Source organism: Gossypium arboreum, chromosome 13 (assembly GCF_025698485.1).
Source record: "Gossypium arboreum isolate Shixiya-1 chromosome 13, ASM2569848v2, whole genome shotgun sequence".
NCBI lineage: Eukaryota > Viridiplantae > Streptophyta > Magnoliopsida > Malvales > Malvaceae > Gossypium > Gossypium arboreum.
The window spans coordinates 94,801,914-94,822,475 of record NC_069082.1 but is presented as its reverse complement, the minus strand read 5'-3'; the positions used below and the strand labels follow the sequence as shown (position 1 = coordinate 94,822,475).

The window sequence follows — 20,562 nt, the reverse complement described above, 5'->3', positions numbered from 1 at the left end:
AAGACTTTCAGGGAGAGGGTCTTATTGTTCGTGGGAGACAAGATCGAAATGCTAATAATGATCGTGGAAGGACACAAGAATAGAATCCTCGCGGTAAATCTAAGGGTAGATCAAAGTATTTAAACAGAGGTAAAACTTGTAACTTCTGTAAGAAGAAAGGGCACATTAAATCTGAGTGCTATAAGCTACAGAACAAGATTAAAGGCAGACTGTGAACCGAAAGGGAAAACAACCAGAAAATTCTGGTGAAGCTAATTTTGTAGAAGACTACAGCGATGGTGAACTTCTAGTCGCTTCGGTCAACAATTCTAAAGTAAGCGAGGAGTGGATACTTGATTCAGGCTGCACCTTCCACATGATTCCCAATCGCGATTGGTTTACAACTTACGAAACAGTGTCTGAAGGTGCTGTTTTGATGGGAAATAATGTTTCATGTAATATCGCAGGTGTTGGAACAATTAAAGGAGAGTGTGGTCAAGAGAGAGAGAGAGAAAGTGAGTGACGTAAGCCCCTCGAGAGGGGTATGGGGGGGTAACGGTACATTTGACCCATCGAGAATTTTGTACAAAAAGTTGTCGAAAATCCTCAACAATTGGATACAAAAAAAAAAAAATCTTTTTTTCAGAAGGTACAATTCAAAATTCCTAGTCAGTAGGAACAGTGGCCTTTCCACTGCTAGGTCTAGTTGGCAATTCAGCTGATAGGATGAGGGACACGAACGCATTAAGAAAGCAAGTGAACTTACCATGAGAAGATTGGATCCATTGGGCAAATATGGGTTCGATCAAGATTTGTTTCTCCGGATGGAGTTGTCAGAACACTTAATGACGTACGACATGTTCAAGAATTGAAAAGAAATTTAATTTCATTGAGTACTCTTGATTCAAAAGGTTACAGATACACAGCTGAAAGTGGGGTTTTAAAGATTTCCAAAGGTTCCCTTATTGTGATGAAAGGGCAGAGAAAGGCTGCCAAGTTATATGTTTTGCAGGGTTCTACTGTTACTAATGATGCAGCTGTTGCTTCTTCTTCCTTGTCAGATGATGATATTACTAAACTTTGGCATATGCGCCTAGGGCATATGAGTGAGAATGGCATGATAGAATTGAGCAAAAGAGGACTTCTTGATGGGCAAGGAATTTGCAAACTGAATTTCTGTAAGCACTATGTTTTTGGCAAGCAAAAGAGAGTTCGATTCACCAGAGGAATCCATAACACGAAGGGAACGTTGGAGTATATTCATTCTGATCTGTGGGGGACATTCAGAGTGCCTTCAAGAGGTGAAACTAATATATGCTAACCTTTATTGATGATTTTTCTAGAAAAGTTTGGACGTTCTTCTTGAAGCAAAAAAATGATGTGTTTTTCGCATTTAAGTCTTGCAAAAGTATGATTGAAAAATAGACGGGAAAACAAATAAAATACCTCTGCACAGACAATAGCTTAGAGTTCTGTTCTGATGAGTTTAATAGATTATGCAAGTCAGAAGGGATCGTGATACACTTGACAGTTCGCCATACTCCACAGAAAAATGGCGTTGCAGAACGAATTAATAGAACGATCATGGAGAAGGTTCGATGTATGTTGTCAAATGCCAACTTACCAAAGTCGTTTTGGGCCGAAGCAGCCTCTACTGCATGTTTTTTGATCAACTGATCTCCATCGATTGCCATTGAGAAAAAGACTCCACAAGAGGTATGGTCTGGTAATCCTGCTAATTATTTTGACTTAAAGATCTTTGGGTGTCCTGTGTATGCTTATGTTGATAATCAAAAATTGGAACCGAGATTCATTAAATTTGTTTTTCTTGGTTATAAAGCTAGTGTAAAAGGGTATAAGTTATGGTGTCCTGAAAATAGAAAAGTTGTTATTAGCAGAGATGTTGTTTTTGATGAAACTGCTATGCTACCTAATTTATCTCTTAAAGACTCTTCCAATAAAGAAAATCAAAAGCAGGTGGAGCATCAGATTAATACAGAGTTAACTCTTCAAGCCAGTAAAAAAATTGAGAATAGAGTTGCTTCTTCACCACAATACTCTATCGCCAAAAACAGAACTAGAAGAGAAATTAAACCTTCAAAGAAGTATGCCGAGGCTGATCTAGTTGCTTATGCTTTAAATGTGGCTGATGATATAGATGCAAACCAACAGCCATCTAATTATTCTGAGGCAGTTAGCTGTGAAGACTCAAAAAAATGGATATTTGCTATGCAAAAGGAGATTGAATCACTTCAAAAAAACAAAACATGGGATCTTGTGAAACTTCCAAAAGGTAAGAAGACTGTTCGTTGTAAATGGGTGTTTAAAGCAAGGCTTGTTGCAAAGGGTTATAGTCAAATTCCAATAGTGGACTTCACAGATATGTTCTCCCCAGTTGTGAAGCATAGTTCGGTTTGAGCTTTGCTTGGTATTGTGGCCATGCATGATTTGGAGCTTGAGCAGTTAGATGTAAAAACTGCATTTTTGCGTGGAAAACTTGAAGAGGATATTTACATGCAACAACTAGAGGGTTTTACAGTCTCAGAAAAAGAGGACTATATTTGTTTGCTGAAAAAGTCCCTTTATGGTTTGAAACAGTCACCAAGGTAGTGGTACAAGAGGTTTGATTCCTTTTTGACTTCTCATGATTTCAAAAGAAGTAGTTTTGGCAGTTGTGTTTACTTTAAGGAAAACAACGATGGTTCTTTTGTGTATCTACTTCTTTATGTTGATGACATGTTGCTAGCAACAAAAGATAAATGAAAGATAATAAAGGTTAAAGTCCAACTAAGTGAAGAATTTGAGATGAAAGATTTAGGACCAGCAAAGAAGATACTTGGTATGGAGATTCTAAGAAATAGAAAAGCAAGTAAATTGTACCTAAGTCGGAAGGGGTACATTGAGAAAGTTCTTTGCAGGTTCAATATGCAGAGTGCTAAACTTATTAGTACTCCTTTAGCAGCCCATTCAGACTTTTATCTGCTTTGTCTCTACAATCAGATGATGAGATTAAGTACATGTCACATGTTCCATACTCTAGTGCAGTGGGATCTTTCATGTATGCTATGGTTTGTTCACATCCAAATTTATCATATGCAGTTAGTGCAGTTAGCAAATATATGGCGAATCCTGGTAAAAAACATTGGAAAGCAGTTCAGTGGATTTTAAGATACTTACAAGGTACTACTGATGTTTGCTTACATTTTGGAAGAACTAGAGATAGAGTCATTGGGTATGTTGATGCTAATTTTGCTGGAGACCTTGATAGAAGAAGATCTCTCACAGGTTATGTCTTTACAATCGGAGGTTGTGCAATCAGTTGGAAAGCCACTTTGTAAACTACAGTCGCTTTGTCTACCACTGAAGCTGAGTACATGGCGATTACTGAGGCTTGTAAAGAAGCCATTTGGTTGAAGGGATTCTTTAGTGAACTCAATGAAGACTTTCAAATCAACACAGTATTTTGTGACAGTCAGAGTGCCATCTTTCTTACAAAAGATCAAATGTTTCATGAGAGAACAAAACACATTGATGTTCGGTATCATTTTTTTCGTGATATTATTGCTCGTGGTGATATTGTTGTGAGCAAAATTAGTACTCATGAAAATCCTGCAGATATGATGACCAAGTCACTTCCTATAACCAAGTTTGAGCATTGCTTAGACTTGGTTGGTGTTTATTGTTGAAGTTAAACCCTTAAGGGGTTTTATGGAAGAGGTGGAGAACTTGTTCGTTGAGAGATTGCGATGAAGAACTTGTTCATTGAGAATTCGTGTCAAGGTAGAGATTGTTAGAATTAAGTGACTCGAATCCTTATTTAAATAAAATACAGTGGTAAAATAAAATAAAAGAAGAATCCATATAGAATTACAATTCTTTTATTTTATTTTAGAATAAGGTTGTATTAAATTCCATCTATTTGATATTGGTTAGAATAAGGTGTTTCAGTCTTACTAGAATATGACTTTACAAGCCTATAAATAGACATAGTCTATTCCTTTTGTAATCATTCGAATTCGACATAGTGAATTTTCTTCTCCTTTACCCATGATTTTTTTCCCGAAAGGATTTCTACGTAAAAATTTGTATGTTCTTTATTTTATTTTTATTTTTATTTTATTTTATTTTTCACATCCTGTAATCTTACATTATTAGAAATCTAAATAAAATCAATTTTTTTTCACTCACCGAAAAAATAGTAAACTTTTGTTAGAAATTATCCAAAAAGACATTTTTGTTATGAAGGAGAAAGAAGAAAGAGAATTAGCCTACTATTAGCATTACAATGATACTATATATAAATCTCTTTCCTTCTAACATATTCATGCATTACATTACATGATTCATGTTCCCAGCCTTCTCTTTTCCCCTCCTCAAGCAACCACATAAATCTCTCTCCCTCAAAACTTTTTTTCCTCCACAAAATATCAATCCATTTCTTATTCAACTCTCAAAACACAAGAACAATACATAAAAAAATATTCATGCTTCACTCTTCTCTATCTCCATATCTTTGTTAAAGTTTCAGCTGTCGATATGAACAACCTCGTTTCCCTCTGCAATTCCACAATGAAGCTTCCTTCAAGGGTCCTAACCCTCAGGAACGCATCAGTTGTGGGGTTCAGACATTTGTATAATACCCCTTGTGATCAAAAGCTTACTTTCAAGAGCAAAGCTTCTTTCAGTTTCAATCAAAACTCTCAATTCCACGCCTTCCCTTCTCCATTCTTAGCCTTTCAAGGCGTTATCAACAATACACAGAAGTTGATTTGCTTAACAAGTTCAAGTTTTGGCCTACACAGTACGGTTTCAAGGCCTTATGGTGTCCCTGTAGAAGCTAGTGCGGTTGAAACCGACAAGAATCCCGAGAGACTTTGTGTGAAAAACTGCAACAATGCGAAGCCACAAGAAGACGAGAACATTGTTGGAGGAGAAGTTCCTGGCGCTGAATATGGAAACAGTAGAGCATCACTTGAGAGCGAAATTGACAAGGAGGCATGGAGTTTGTTGAGAGATGCAGTTGTGACGTATTGTGGATTCCCCGTTGGTACCGTGGCTTCAAATGATCCAGGTGATAAGCATCCTTTGAACTATGACCAAGTTTTCATTCGCGATTTCGTGCCTTCGGCTTTGGCTTTCTTGCTTGGAGGTGAAGGAGAGATTGTCAGGAATTTTCTCCTCCATACTTTGCAGTTGCAGGTACATACGCTTATTTGTCATCTTGGATAATAATGTTCTAGCAGCATTAGTTGTGCATTTCCCTTTTTTTTCTTTTTTTTTTTCTTGTTTAGGTCATTCCATTGAATAAATGTTTAATCACCATTTATATGTCACACAATTATGTCATTTGTAATTCATAGACAGACTGTACAGATATGAAAGGATATCAACCCATCAATCACATATTAAAAAGTGATGATAGTTGGTATTCTTTTTATGTTTATTTAAGGTCAATCCAGGTTCAATTTTTGGGGGGAGCACTTCAAGAGTAAAATCCTGAATGCACCAAGTCAATGCGTGAGAGTGCACCTTTAAGATTGCCTAGATAGGGGATTAGGTCGAAGCAAAGCAGAGAGTTACCCTGGCTATATTACCACACATAAAGTTGGTACATTGTGCCTTTTAGATTCCTTTTGATCTCTGTAGAAGTTTGAGAGTTTGTTAGTTATGTAATAATTTCATGCCTCTTTTGCACATGCTAGAGGCTTGAGACACATCCACACACATGGATATGTGGTTTACTATTTTTCCCTGATCAAGCTTGCATAATTATCCATTTGAAACTTGATGTTCGATGTAGAGTACGGAGAAAACTGTCGACTGCTATAGCCCCGGACAGGGCTTGATGCCGGTAAGTTTCAAGGTTAGAACTGTACCTCTTGGTGACAATAAGTTTGAGGAAGTGATAGATCCAGATTTTGGTGGATCAGCTATTGGCCGTGTTGCGCCAGTGGACTCCGGTTAGTTTATTTGCTACTTTGTTTTCCTTTTACTAAAAGTGACTTAAGTTCATTGAGGTGATGCTGTTGATAGGACTGTGGTGGATTATATTGTTGAGGGCATATGGGAAGATCAGTGGCGACTATACATTGCAAGAGAGAGAGGATTTTCAAACAGGGATTAAAATGATCCTCAACTTGTGTTTAGCTGATGGATTTGATATGTTTCCTTCTCTGTTAGTCACTGATGGATCCTGCATGATTGACAGAAAGATGGGTGTTCATGGTCATCCCCTTGAGATCCAAGTGGGTTCACTTATTTCTAGTTTTTAAACTCTCTCTGTTTGACCTTGTTATGTTTTGTTGCCTCATGTTTGATCTACAGGCTTTGACTTATGCTGCTCTGCGATGCTCTCGTGAGATGCTGACAGTAAATGAATGTTCCAAGAATTTGATGACAGCCATCAACAATAGACTCAGTGCACTATCATTTCACATTAGAGAATACTATTGGGTGGACCTGAAAAAAACCAATGAGATATACCGATATAAAACAGAAGAGTACTCCATGGATGCTACCAACAAGTTCAATATTTATCCTGAACAAATTCCTCCATGGCTTATAGATTGGATACCTGAAGACGGTGGGTATCTAATTGGCAATCTACAGCCAGCTCACATGGATTTTAGGTTCTTTACGCTTGGTAACCTCTGGTCCCTTATTTCATCACTGGCCACTCCAAAACAAAATGAAGCTATTCTCAAATTAATCGAAGCTAAATGGGATGATATCGTGGGACATATGCCTCTCAAGATATGCTATCCTGCATTAGAGAACGAGGAGTGGCGCATAGTTACTGGCAGTGACCCAAAGAACACGTCAGTACCTTGTCTACCTTTATGACCAGTCTCTATATATGCATGCATGTATACCTACTGACACTAGTGTGCTTAATGGACTTGTGCAGACCTTGGTCCTTTCACAACGGTGGATCATGGCCAGCACTTCTTTGGCAGGTAAACTTAATTATCTAGTTTTGTTGTCTGATAGGCTTTGTTTGAAGACTCGAATTATAGTGGCAGGCTCTAAATCTTTAAATTACTGCGTTAGTTCACATTGGCATGCATCAAGATGGGCAAAATAGAACTAGCACAGAAAGCAGTTGGTTTGGCAGAGAAGAAGCTTTCAGTTGACCGTTGGCCTGAATATTATGACACCCCAAGTGGGAAGTTTGTTGGAAAACAATCTCGAATTTATCAAACATGGGCTATTGCTGGTTTTTTGACCTCTAGAATGATGTTGGAGAAACCAGACATGGCTTCCTTGTTATTCTGGGAGGAGGACAACGAGCTTCTTGAGAACTGTGTTTGTGCTCTTACTAAAGGTGGCCGCAAAATATGTAGTCGTGATGTTGCTAAATCTCAGATACTTGTGTAGTATAATATTTTTAACGGAACACCAGCACAGCCACGAGTTTAGAGTAGAGTAATTTAAGAGATTGATAAGCAACATTCATCTTGGAAGTTCATCATACAAATATGAAATTTGTGTTACAACTTACAAGCTGGTGTAGCCTAGAAATAGCCATATATGTAATTTTTCCAAGTAGTCTTCCAAGTTGATTGGTATTGAAAGTGGGAATAGGATCAAAAGAGAACAATATAATATAATATATATATTCTCTTTAACCCCAATGCCTTTTTTTACGTGTATATATATATTCTCTTTGACCGATAAAGAATAAATGAGAATTGAAAAAGTAAAGAACGAATAAACATAGGCAAACAAGACAATAGCATATTTTTAAGTTAAAAATAATTTGGGTTGCTTCCAATAGGTTGAAGCAACAATGCATATGTTGTAGTACTAACATGCAATGCAACAAGTTTTCCGAGATTGAAACTGTAAACACCTCTTTTTTTTAATTGTTATATATTGATTGATTACTAGAAGTAATGCTACTAGTTAAAGACACTCAACAGGAAATGACAGCAATCCAAAACCATGAATATTAAATTAACCCAGAGATGAAGGGTTCTTCTCCTAATGGAAATTGGGACACCTTGTCCTAGTTCTTCTCCTTGGATGATTCCTCGCCTTCAATCTCAAAAGCAGATACAGGGTAAGATCTGGACAGCCCAGCAGGGGTCTTGAAAGTGATTTTGCCAGTGGCTGGATCATCAACATAGATATCACTCAGTGTGACCCAAATCAAAAGCTCCTTGCTCTTAACCCCATTCAGCTTCTTTATCCTGTTTTTCTCAATCACTGCAGTGACTTCAGTTGCATACGAAACAGGCTTCCCAATCTTTTCAAACTTGTGGGTTATGCTCTTCTTCTGTTTAAGCCACACGAACCCTGTCTCCTTCACATATCCACATTCTTCAATGTCTTTCAAGGGCAAAAGCCCTCTGGGCATGCCCATCTCCTCCAGCAAAGACTTGGATTTCACTTGACAGATCTCATCTCCATGGTATACTTCTGAAGCACTGGCTTTGATCTCTTCTGTCACCAAAGACATCTTTTTTCTCCTCTCTGTAACCTGAAACTGGTGTATACTTGTCTTGTTAGAGAAGATGCTTAATGGCTGAGTAAGGGGCAAAAGACGATGGGCGTTGATATAGTTGTCAAGCTATTTATCCACCCTTGTGGTAGGAGAATATTTCGATAATGCCATTATGGCAAGTGGCAGGCATGCATGGCCTCCAAAATGACCTGTTCAAATTAAGGCTGGGCTTTGGGGTAAAGCCATAAATAACGGCTGGTCCATTCTGGCAGACTGCTGCTTATTGCTGGTTTAGGTGGCAGTGCTTAGGTGAACTAACTGGTACAGCCGAGAGTAATTTAGGTGAACAGAAAGGGGCATTAGATTCTGCGTAGCTAGTAGCTTTCTTAGGTATTAATGAAAATATAAGATACACATGGAAACTTCCTGCAGAAATTAGGAGGATAAAAAAGGATTTTTGTCAAGGAAATACGCCAAGTGTGAATTACGTGGGATGGGGATTCCAGTTTTTTAAGTAACATATCGCGTCATAAACATGAACCATGAACCATAAAAACTTGTGGGAGCTCCTAAAGACCAAACATTTACCCCATTCAGTAAACTTTCACTGCTAATACATATTTTACCCACTTCGTTTGTTGATATTAAAACAAAGAAAATTGAAAATGACATGATCAGCCTGTACGTCCTTGTATCATCATTTCACCATCCCAAAGCACAGCAGCAGGTGAAAAACATTATCATACAAAGAATTTACTCAAATGGTGGAAGCAGCAATCCCTAATATTTTGCTCTGCCACGGGGAAAGTTGTGTCTTAGCTTTGTACAAGCAGGTCATTGATGATCACAGTAATACAACTTTGTAGTAGTGTCATCATTCTCCTCACCCAGAGCCGGAACTATGCTAAGTAAATGAAGAGCTTAACCTTTGAAAGCTAGTATTATTCAAAAGAGGGATCTATTTCCCATGAATACAGGTAATTTCATTGACCGTCGATATAAAACCATTAGTAGATGTTGACAAAGTTGCAGATCAAAGGTGAAAAGAATTGGCTGATAGCCCTTGTTTACTGGAAATATTGAGCACAAAATGGAGAACATGGAGCACTCTCATTGACAAGAGTTTGGGTATAAATAGATGCACGCATGACCGGCCAGTTCTGCAGGAAAACTGGAATAATATGCAAAACGATATTGTGTCTCGGGTTCAAAATATACACAGGCTTAGAAATGATCTCCTTTTCTGACAGGTGGTGATCTGTGCCCAACAATTTTCAAGGAAGAATCAACTGGTTGCAGCTTTTATACTGTTGCGGCCTCCATACCCTTTGTATAACTGTAATTGTTTAGCAAGGATTCAATGTGTTTGATCTCTTTCGGCATTGATCCAGTGAGGACCTGTTTCAAATTTCAAACAATCAGAAGGATTACTGAATGCAAGCTACTAATGTAATAATGATTGTGACACTTTAGTTATAACTAGGCTAACCATGAGAAAAAAAAAAAAACTTCATATCGATATTAACCTCTGGTAAAATCCCCCTCCCCCCTTCCCCTGGGAAGCTTGAAAGATTAAGCTTTCATTAGATAAGATTCTGCTCTTTTTTCTCCAACCACTTTAAATTGGTTTATGTATAATGTTTTACTGAATATGTAAGCATCAAATAGGAAGATATCCTTAAGAACAAAAAAAGAAATTGTATCGAAAGCCACCTTCGAGTGATTAATATCAGCAACAAGTCACATCAAAGACAAAATTACCCTTAAGAATGAAATGGCAAAACTAACAATAATCATCTTCGAGTGATTATTATCAGCAGAAAGTCCCACGAAAGATAAAACCACCACATTTTATATAGTATTGATACATGAGTTTTTACCTCACAACCGGTCTCTGTAATCAAAACTTCATCCTCAATCCTTATGCCTGTGCCTTGGTACCTGCAATACGTCCTCATTAAGCAACTTTCAACAAGTGTCTGATCCTTTTACTCTACGTATGACAATCTTAGCAAGGACTCTTTACCATGACAATGACTTTGAATGCAAAGACACGGACATTTCCAATCAGATGTCCTTGTATATACAAATATATTTTATTCTGGTAGAAAAAATTCATAAAAATATATAAAACCCAAAACTTATTCTTTCCAAGTTGTAAATGAAAGCTTCTTAAACAAAGTAACGAAATGTTTATCATCTACTGACATCTCAGTCAAATGTGAAGTGTTAGATTCATAAGACAGTCAACAAAAACCACATTAAGTATATGCACTCAAAAAGCCGTAGATTCATCTTGCTTATGGCAGTTCAACCAATGACATAACCACCACATAAGATGTATATGTCAAAAGAAATGATCATTAATCAGGTAGTGCACCGTAATAGAATTTTTCATGAGTGATTTTTCAAACTATGGGTTGCCATGATCATATAATTAAGCATAGCATGTGACATCAAAGGCATGGTTGGTAGGAAGCTTCAGGTTAGGTTTTGAATTTAAAAATGTACTTTTATTTAGGAATTCCATAAATACCTCTCTGAACCATCAAAACTAGAAGGGACATAGATTCCAGGCTCAATGGTTATAACCTGCAATGGGCAGTAAATTCACATCAACATTCTAGAAGATAATACCGATATTACCAACGCAAACACCAAGGAAACAATTACTCCTATTGCATACTGTGTCATTTATTGAAAGTGCAAAAAATGATATTCCAGCATATAGCATGTAAGAACAGAAAACTCTAATATCTAAAACTTGCTACTCCCAGCTAGTGCAAAACGTGAAGTTGGTTGAAAACATTGAAAAGGGCTTCACTGAAAGAGATAACTTACTACTCCTGGCTTCAAAGGACAGTCATAGCTGATCATGGAACTATCATGGACATCCATTCCTAGATAGTGACCTGGACATAAAATTTATCAGGCATAATAATTGTTTGAGTCACAATTTCTAAAACCAATACAAACGATAATAATATAGAAATCTTCTATGTCATAACAAGGTAAGGTTTAGTAAAACGCTTGCCAATTGAAGCTTAGTCTAACCTATAGAAGTTGGGTTCAATTGGTGATACAATCTAAATGCATCCCTTTTCAGAATCCCAATTTCCTTCAGTCCTTTGCATAGCAATTCAACCTATAAAAGCACACAACTTTACATGATCAAAACATTCCATTACAGCCCAATACAGCTTACAATTCAAGCAACTTTCAGGTAGATATTTCCACAAGAAAATGAAAACTGGTAAGGTCAAACAAACAAGCAATTAATAAGATCAAAGGCTCATCTGAAGTATACACCATGAATATTAAAGAAGTAATAATTGTTATTTTTCAGTTGAAAGCTTACAAAAGAAAAAATTGGAAACAATATGGATAAAGTACCATAAGGTAAATATGTGACTTGTTCTTATTCAGAATAGATTATAGCTATCGTGAACTTTAACAAATTACCTAACAAGAAACCTAACAATTATAAGGATGAAAACTAGCTACATGGGTGTATGTGCATACTAAATTCCTTTTATAAATTGATTATTTTATTTTAAATTGCATATATAGTTAAGATGTGCTCATAAGAAATGAACATTTCTTTCTAAACTTTGGGAGGTAGATTGCTCATCATTTCTGAAAGAACCAGTATATTATCCATTCTTGTGGAGAAACATCAGCACCCAAAAAAATGACAGATGGATAATGAAAAAAGTAAAATGCAAGAGAATTTGAAAAACTATGATTTTGAGTTATTAAACCATACCGAATAGTTGTGTATTTGACGGATGCTAGCACCAGGTCTGCAAAGCCTTATACATTCCTTGTTTGTTTGTAGTATGAGATCATAAAGCTCCTCCTGAAAAATTGAAACCCATAGCTATAAGCCTCTCTGCTCGGGTCATATGGCAAGTAAAATAAGAAACTTCAACGTGCATGTATTTATCCCAGAATTACTTAAGAAATCATCTATAAGACGTTAATAAATAGTATCTAATAGATAAAGACATGCTGCACATTTCAAACCCATCACACCAATTAAAAAGAAAATACCTCCAGAGAACAGTTTCAATACTAGATTTCTGTATGCGAAGGATACAAATTCAAGTGAAACAAATCGATCATACAAAAGCATACTTGTATAGAAGAAAAGCTTCCACAGGGTGGCCATGTACGAGTAAGATCACTGCAATAACCATGCAGCTCACATCCAACATCCATCAAAACTAGATCCCCATCTTTGATCTAAAAGACAAACAACAAGTCAAATCTTAAAATTGATCATCCTCACAAACACACATAAAATCTTATTTGCACTTGGTTGGTGACTTAAAAACAAAATAACATCTCACAATAATTAAACTTACTTTCTGATCATTTCGAGAATAATGTATAACACTAGCATTAGGCCCACCACCAACCACAGGGTTAAATCTGGTGAAGGGCAATGAGACTAATGAGTTAAAACTATTTGGTAGATAAGTTCACAATGATACTAATGATATTTGTTGCTACACCAAACATATTTGGCATTAAAAAAGGGCATGCTTTCAAGTCTTTTATAAAGGCAAAAGCTTACGCCATTCTCTGAGCACCTCTCATTCTGCATTCATATTCAACCTTAGCTGATAGCATGCCCTCATGAGGATATGTTTTGGAATGCAACATTGTCTGCAAAAGAGCCTGTCCAAGAGCAAGCTATATGTTAAATATGAATACCAGACAGGTAATTACCTTCTCCAGACACAAAATATTCCATAACAGAAGGGGCATCTATTTTAAGTGCAATCTCAGTAATACCATAAAATAATGTTGATTTACCACCTGATACTAGGATATTTCTAACCTAAAAAAGCTTGATAGCCGAAACCAAGTAATGTAAAATAGACGTGCATCAGACATTAATCACATTATACAAAATTCAGGTCAAGAGGGACCAACAGGGTTGGACAAGAAAGTACCTGACAAGCAATTGCTGCGGATTCTTTCATTAACTTAAGTTCAGAAGGAGATTTTACCCATCGTAGCTCATGGGTGAAAATAGAAAGGTCACTCACTTTCCCAACATGAGCTGCATTTTGAAAGGTTTCCAAATCTGTGTAGGTCGGTGTAGCCGTCAGCTTGTTGTGGAACAATTTGGAAGATCTTTTTATCATATTTGGAAGGATCTGCCAGGCATTATTTTAAAAGTATTTAAGAAAGAAATAGAAGGAGAAACAAAGAAGTTACTTTCCTTATCATATCATATATGATAAAGCAAGACATTTGAACTATCATATCTACAACGGATTATCATATCACCTTATCTAATTTGCTCACTGGATAAGCTTCTTCAGCTTTGAACATCTCTAGTGCTGCATCAACTCCTGCTATTTGTCCTTGCCAAACAACATCCTACATAAACCATAACTTCATAAAATTTTGAATGAACTTAAAACATGTCATGCATAACAAAAGAACAAGAAGAAACTAGATCATTTCAGCCTTACTGAAATACTAAAGAATTAGAAATAACTTGATGTTTACAAGTCAACCTACTCCATGCCCAACGGAAAAGTCCAAATGAACCATCCATCTTATAATTAAAAATGAAAAGAAAAAACTAAAGCCTTCTTACTGCAAAATTAGACAACAAAAGCATTTAGTATCAAAATATTCAGTTACACAACATCAACATACATGAGGTTTTGGTTCTGGCATGAACATGCATAAACCACACTCATGACTTAATACTGCCACCCCACCAGGTTGCTGGCAACCAGTAAGATACAAGTAATCAGCATCTTGTCGAAATGTATAAGGCACAACATCAGTCATCATCTTTACAGGGGCAGCAGCAATGATGGCCAAGCTATTTTCAGGAAGAAGTTCCAACAATCTTTTCCGTCTAGAGATGTATTCTTTGGTAGCTATACCAGGTGTAATCTCCCCTTCCTTCATTAACTGAGAGGTAAACATGAAGAAAAAATGCCTTAGAACAAGAACCAAACTAAACTTAAAGCATACTTAAAACCTTCTTCTCTTTGTCCAGGAAGCTGACAGCATCAAATTGCCATTTTACCCATCAAAGCCTTGTATTATTTGCAGACTAATCATACAAAAGCAAAACCATCAGAATTCTCAAATCTCTACCATGTTTCCTAACATCAGAGTGATGAGGACATGTTAAGAAGCACACCTGAGGATGAGATGCTGAAGTAGGTTGTCCAAAATCTGAGACTTTCCCAGTAGAATATGTACAGCGACGGATAGCCTATCAAGTAAGTTTTTTAAAATGATATTAACAGTCGTAGAACAATCACTCTTAGATTGAGCAACAACAAAAAAGAATCAGTCATAGTTTTCCAGCAACAATTAGTAAGTACTCTACATCTCTGATTAAACACGTGATAGTACGAACTCAATAAATAAAGGTAGTACCCTTCGGTCTTCATTCAAAGAAAAAGAACAAGGAGGAAAAGATAGTAAAATCTTCGTGCTAGAAAACTTGTCATGTAGATAGAAGGTGGAAGTATAATAACCCGTTCATAAATCAAAACGTTGTAAATAATTATGAAAATAAATAAACAAATAAAAGCAAATTTAATAAACATAAGCATCGTTAAGATGCGAAGATCGTAAAGCAAAGTCCTCAAAATTCACAACCAACTTGAAAATTCAATTAGCAATCATATACTAATGTCCCAAAAGAAGGAAGATAATAGAAAGATGTTTAATTGAAGCAAAAATGCTGAGCACCAAGCATTTGAAAAGTACCCACTTGATAATTCATTCCAATAAGCATAAAACCATGAGTTAGTTGGTAAAGGAGGAAAAAGAAAGATACTTGTTTGAAGGATAATTGGTGCAGCAGTTTCCTACTCAAAATCTTCATTGTTCCTTTCCTGTTTGCTTCCTCAGCTGGGTTAACAGCTATGCGTTCCTTCCAGTGTAGTTCAGAATTCAGACTATAGATAATTGGTTCAAAGAGTTTGTGTTGGAGCCTTTTGGGAATCAAAAGTTAGTTTCAGTTTAGGGTTTATTCCTTGAAAAGCATTCCCAATCCCCCACACTTACTAACACTGTTCCCGGACTAGTTTAGGGTTTAGGAGTTCATCATCTATGTTTTTTAAATCCAACCTGTGGTTGACACCAATTAGGTGGTTGGATCGATTCAACTTAGTCCCATTAAAATATTATAAATTTTTTAAAAAATTCTGTTGAATTGATAGTGTGATCCAAACAATATAGATCCGCATGCAATAGAGTAATGCTCATATTAATCCTTGGTTTGAAAAATCAGATCTATGCTACAATCAACTCTAATTTTAATTAAATAAATTATTATAAATTCATAAATCTTTTAAATTATAAAACCAATTCAATTGGATTTTTGTTTAGGTTCAATTAATTCCAAGTGCTTCACTCAAACCGGTTCAACCCAACGATTACTATGGGTACAGTTTTGATTCCGGGAACCATGTATTAATCCATAACAATGGACTATTGCATCATTAAGAATGGCTAAAGTTTCTGACAGAAAATTAACTAGCTGATTAGCATGCACATGGGACAATTAGCTCATTTTGAAAGACTAAATCTCTTCAGTTCCAGTGTCAGACCTCATTTCTAAACAGAGAAATGAAGAATAAAAAAACTAGTCAAATACATATCTAATACATCAGAGAAAACGTCGAAGAAAGTCCTTTATATTGTCCATGTATGGAGACCGAGTTGGAATGATGTGACCAAATTCATGTTCAATAATAACAGAGCAACCATCTTCAAATCTTGATGCCAGGTATCTGCTGGTATGGCTTGTTATCTGTCTGTCCTTGCGGGGATCACTACCAAATATATGAAGTGATGGGCAATTAATGGGCTTTTGCCAGAAATCTGCCAATGGGAGAGCAAATCCAGAGCACAATATCACAAATCTGAGATCAATTTCAGCCTTTAGCTTGTCTCCTTGTGCACAAAGTAAAGCAGCCATTGCTGCTCCTTGTGAAAATCCCAAAATCCCATCAAAGGGTCCTTGCTCGGAGAACATTTTTTTCAAATAGGCTAGTGATACATCAAAGCCATCAGTTTGTCCCTGGTACTGAAGAGGGTCGAATGGCTGATTTGCTATTTTCCAATCAGCTTCAACCTTCCCACCAAAATCAGATGCAACCAACCATGCATACTTCCTTTTGCAGTTCTCAGGTGGAGGAGCATGTTGTCCAGTAGGTGGAGCACAACTATTTTTTGCTTCTGTACAAGACTGGTAAATGAATGGCAACTCATGGGGTGCATCAATAAAAACAAGTTCAGCAATGCTTTTAAGTTTCTTGGCTAGTGACGCGCTTCTTCCTTTAAAACAGGAGGCATTTTGCCGAAAACCATGCAAGCATAAAATTCTTAATTTCCTTGGAGCTGCATTGCCTAAGAACAGAAGTTATAACAATTTTAGGACCAGCAAAAACAAAATCCATATCAATTTTTACACTCAACTTTAAACCACTCAGGATATCAAGGTTATCTAGTATTCAGTATTAAAAATGCAGGTTTCAAGATAAATCCCCTAGCAAATGAGTTTTACACATAAGTTGCAAATCTATTTGCAATAAACAATATGTATGCTTTTGTAAATAGATGCTAAAAGTGGCATATCATAGACGAGATTTAACAATAATAGAAAAAAAGTGTAGAGTATCCCCAACACCAATTAAACTAATCAGTTAATTACTTAACATTTCTTGCTTAACCTAAGATTTACTCTTATATAAGAGATTACAGACCTTACCATTTCTTGAAGGCAGGTGAGATGAGATTTTGGAATCTGAACAAACAGTTTTCAGATCATTTTTGTCCAATACTGTTGCAAGCTCACCATCTTCCACAGATGGAATGGATCCAAAATCCATACCATGTTTCAGGCACAACTCACAAACATATGCATCACTCTTTATCTGCCACCCAAATTGACAAAGTTCAGAAACACCAATGATGAATATAGAAAATAAAAGGTGTACCAGAAGAAGCATAAACAGAATCTTGTTAAAAAAGATGGCTCAAGAGATAATTGTAGAACATACCTGACAACTATCACAGATCAAGACAAGTATTCTGCAGTGAGTGCAGCGGCAGCGTGAAGAATAATTGTCGTAAGAGGAGCCACAAATGAGGCAGGCACCCATAATACTAGTATCTGAACTCCCAACTGAAATCCTACCAGCAATACAAAGAGATATAAGGAAAAAACATCAGCTTCACAATTCATGAATTGAACTATTATGCTAGTATGCAATTTCTATTACCATCCTAAAGTGATCAACAAATACGATATCAATAAAGTTTTAACAACAACATGTTGACAAACTACGAAAGCATACCGGTGATCGAAAACAAAGTTCTTTCCTCTGAAGAAACCACCATCAGGAAATTGTTCCAAATAGCGTTGTATTCCCCCATATAACTGCAATAAAGCCAATAAAGCCAAGACTATCACCATTGCCCTCATCATATGAAGGGTTGAGCTTACTTGCTTTGGGTGGTATTATCCGAATAAATACACATCAAACTTATAAATTATTCCATAGATAAACAAGAAACTGAAGCTGGTGACATGATTTTCTATTTGGTTTCAGAAGCTGACCTGAAAGACATTCTCAAACCCAGCACCTTTTGACCTAATATAAGCTGATGCCATCTCACAACGGATTCCTCCAGTGCAATACCTGTAACAGAAATCTGTTAACACAGGATACTCAAAATGGTAGAAGATGAACATAATTAGCATAAGCTCAGTTTCTATCATTCAGAGAGGGTGAATAGTTGCAACATTCTTTAATCAGACCTTCAACCAAAAAGAATATCATTTAACAATAAAGGGATATAAAATTGCAAGTGAAGAGTTGCTTGATAAAATATGAATCCAGAGACAATGATTTACAGGCATGAAAGAACTGGAATAAACATCGACAGAACATTATCTGGATTTAGAATACTTACATGAGTACATGTTTTCCTCGCAACTGTTCCGAATTATCATCTATCCAAGAGGGCAGATCACTGTACTGCCTGATACCTGGATCTAGTGTTTCCACACTAGGAGCATGAAACTTGCCTATTCTCGTCTCATATAAATTTCTTGCATCCAATAGAACCAGCTGCTTATCATCGGTAGGACTTCCATTCTTCATAAGTTGCCCTGAGAAGCACAAAAATTACCATCAATAAACACATAATTAGAAATCACAACCATTAGCCAACATGAAACATATATGATTAAGTAGAAAAATGTAACTAATAAGCCATTAGAAGGGATAGACCAAAGTCCATACCAGCACTTTGAAGAACAGAATGGAACTCGGCAGCAGAGAGATGCCTCCCAGCATTAGAAACCTCCGGTGGATTTAAAAGGGGATAAGAACTAAAAGTAACCAATTCCTAAGAACAGATACAACAAAAATATTACACTCGCAGGAAAAATCAAGATAGAACGTGCAAGTTTGGGATGATAACAGTACAAAGTCTATAGAAGCAAGTGAAGGACAAAAGTTACAATACAAGTTTAGCACCTGAAAATGATAATAAAACAGGTCCTGAAAGGTTGAACAAACCTTGACAACACGAATGGAAAGAGATGTAAAGCCACACTCAACAGCAACCTTGTCGTTCAAAGGATGATGCGAAGAAGCAACCTTGAAGTCAGTTCCTTGGAACAAACTATTGGACTTCACGGCTTCTATGTGTTTTTCCAATGCCAACAGCAAACCACCAACCTGCTTATTAAGAAGAAGAAGAAAAAAGACCGAATCATCCTTAGAGTAGAAGGAATGCAAGTGTAGAGAGAAAAAGATTGGAAATGGGCAGGCAGAGGTTACGGTGACATTGACGCCATTAGGAGAGAGACGGACTCGGCCGAGAAGACCCAGACAGTTGCAATTGGAGTGGTAGAAGGAGAAGAGAGAATTGAGATCAGGGATGGAGGCGAATTTGTAATACAGAAGCACTCCAAATTCATCCTTTGACATTTCCTTCAGTTTCAGAGTAATGTGGGAGTTTCCGTTTGGACTTTGAGCCCTAAATCCTAAATACACAAGACCCCGCCCTTAATCTTTGCCTACGCACTGTTGTGCGCTTTTTTATTCTCAGCATTCAAAAATGGTTATGTTTTTCCGAAAATATAATTTCTAAAAAATAAAAGTAAATATTTTTGTTATTTGAATAATTTGTCTAAAATATTTTTTATTATTTGATAGACTTTTTAAAAAATTTCTTAAAATTGTTTTTAATTAAACAAATATTCATTTGAAATATTCTTATTTATTTTATTGTTTAAAAGAATTTATTTTATATCTATAATTTTATATTTTATATTTTTTCATATATTGTAATGATTTATTTATAAATAAATACATCAAATTAAATATATAATATTAATCAATTATTAAACTAGAATATGTCATAAGTTTTGTACTCTTCATAAATTTGAAATTTAGTCCATATACTTTTAGATATCAAAATTCAAGTTTAGTTGTTAGTACTATTAAAAATATTTTATTAAATTCATATTAATTATAACGTCATTTTTTAATTACATTACTACTAAGTGGGTATTTTTTTGTTTAAAATGTGACATCAACAAAATTGATGAAAAAATTGAACAATGTTATCCATTATGCTTGATTTTCAAATAAAAACGTAGAGGACTAAATTCAAAATTTGTGAAGAGTAAATGGATTTATGGCATATTTTAACCTTTATACTACAAAATATTTACTATTAATATATTTATAATTGTAATAAATATTTATTATTAAAATAAAATTAAAATATTGAATAATTTGTTAAAATAATAAATTATATTAATAATTTATTATATGATTAGATATAGATAATTAAATATGTATCTTTAATAATATTAAAATCATAATATTTTATATTATTATATTATTAATTTTAAATATTAAATATTAAAAATAAAAATAAAAATTATTTTTAATATAATAATATTGAGTTAATTTTCATATAAAAATAAAATTATCCATAAAGAGTTTTTTTTTCCAGAAAATGACTTACGTTTTTTAAGAGAGCAAGTCATTTTAAAGGAAAAATGACTTATTTTTTATTGACCTGTAAGTCATTTTCTGTTGACCAAACTATTTTCCATG

General features: G+C 35.6%; 4 protein-coding genes across 6 annotated transcripts; 1 reads left to right on the top strand and 3 right to left on the bottom strand.

Annotated features, from left to right (window-relative positions):
- Positions 1-4,303: 4,303 nt before the first annotated feature.
- Positions 4,304-7,908, top strand: LOC108462208 (alkaline/neutral invertase A, mitochondrial-like). The gene is made up of 6 exons (XM_017762185.2): positions 4,304-5,178; positions 5,780-5,939; positions 6,013-6,224; positions 6,304-6,797; positions 6,887-6,935; positions 7,030-7,908. The coding sequence occupies exons 1-6, from the start codon at positions 4,516-4,518 to the stop codon at positions 7,354-7,356; spliced, it is 1,905 nt and encodes a 634-aa protein (XP_017617674.2). The 5' UTR covers positions 4,304-4,515; the 3' UTR covers positions 7,357-7,908.
- LOC108461311 (uncharacterized) lies at positions 7,697-8,795 on the bottom strand. The gene has a single exon (XM_017761117.2). It carries the CDS (start codon positions 8,438-8,440, stop codon positions 7,988-7,990), a length of 453 nt encoding a protein of 150 aa, XP_017616606.1. The 5' UTR covers positions 8,441-8,795; the 3' UTR covers positions 7,697-7,987.
- Positions 8,237-15,801, bottom strand: LOC108461148 (intermediate cleaving peptidase 55, mitochondrial). Of its 3 annotated transcripts, none has more exons than XM_053024654.1 (14): positions 15,186-15,801; positions 14,604-14,678; positions 14,105-14,368; positions 13,727-13,819; positions 13,387-13,593; positions 13,005-13,108; positions 12,793-12,859; positions 12,563-12,670; positions 12,192-12,284; positions 11,480-11,570; positions 11,267-11,337; positions 10,962-11,017; positions 10,306-10,366; positions 8,237-9,823 (listed from the first exon to the last, which is right to left on the bottom strand). In XM_053024654.1, the coding sequence occupies exons 1-14, from the start codon at positions 15,297-15,299 to the stop codon at positions 9,728-9,730; spliced, it is 1,500 nt and encodes a 499-aa protein (XP_052880614.1). In that variant the 5' UTR covers positions 15,300-15,801; the 3' UTR covers positions 8,237-9,727. The 3 variants fall into 3 exon arrangements, with proteins under 3 accessions (XP_052880614.1, XP_017616360.1, XP_017616359.1); XM_017760871.2 differs by having other exon boundaries at positions 14,105-14,513; positions 15,252-15,801; XM_017760870.2 differs by having other exon boundaries at positions 15,252-15,801.
- A 133-nt stretch (positions 15,802-15,934) lies between these two features.
- On the bottom strand, positions 15,935-19,558 carry LOC108461516 (rhodanese-like domain-containing protein 6). The gene is made up of 9 exons (XM_017761379.2): positions 19,273-19,558; positions 19,009-19,170; positions 18,730-18,835; positions 18,398-18,596; positions 18,042-18,123; positions 17,779-17,861; positions 17,482-17,614; positions 17,190-17,355; positions 15,935-16,828 (listed from the first exon to the last, which is right to left on the bottom strand). The coding sequence occupies exons 1-9, from the start codon at positions 19,420-19,422 to the stop codon at positions 16,086-16,088; spliced, it is 1,824 nt and encodes a 607-aa protein (XP_017616868.1). The 5' UTR covers positions 19,423-19,558; the 3' UTR covers positions 15,935-16,085.
- Between the last annotated feature and the right edge of the window lie 1,004 nt (positions 19,559-20,562).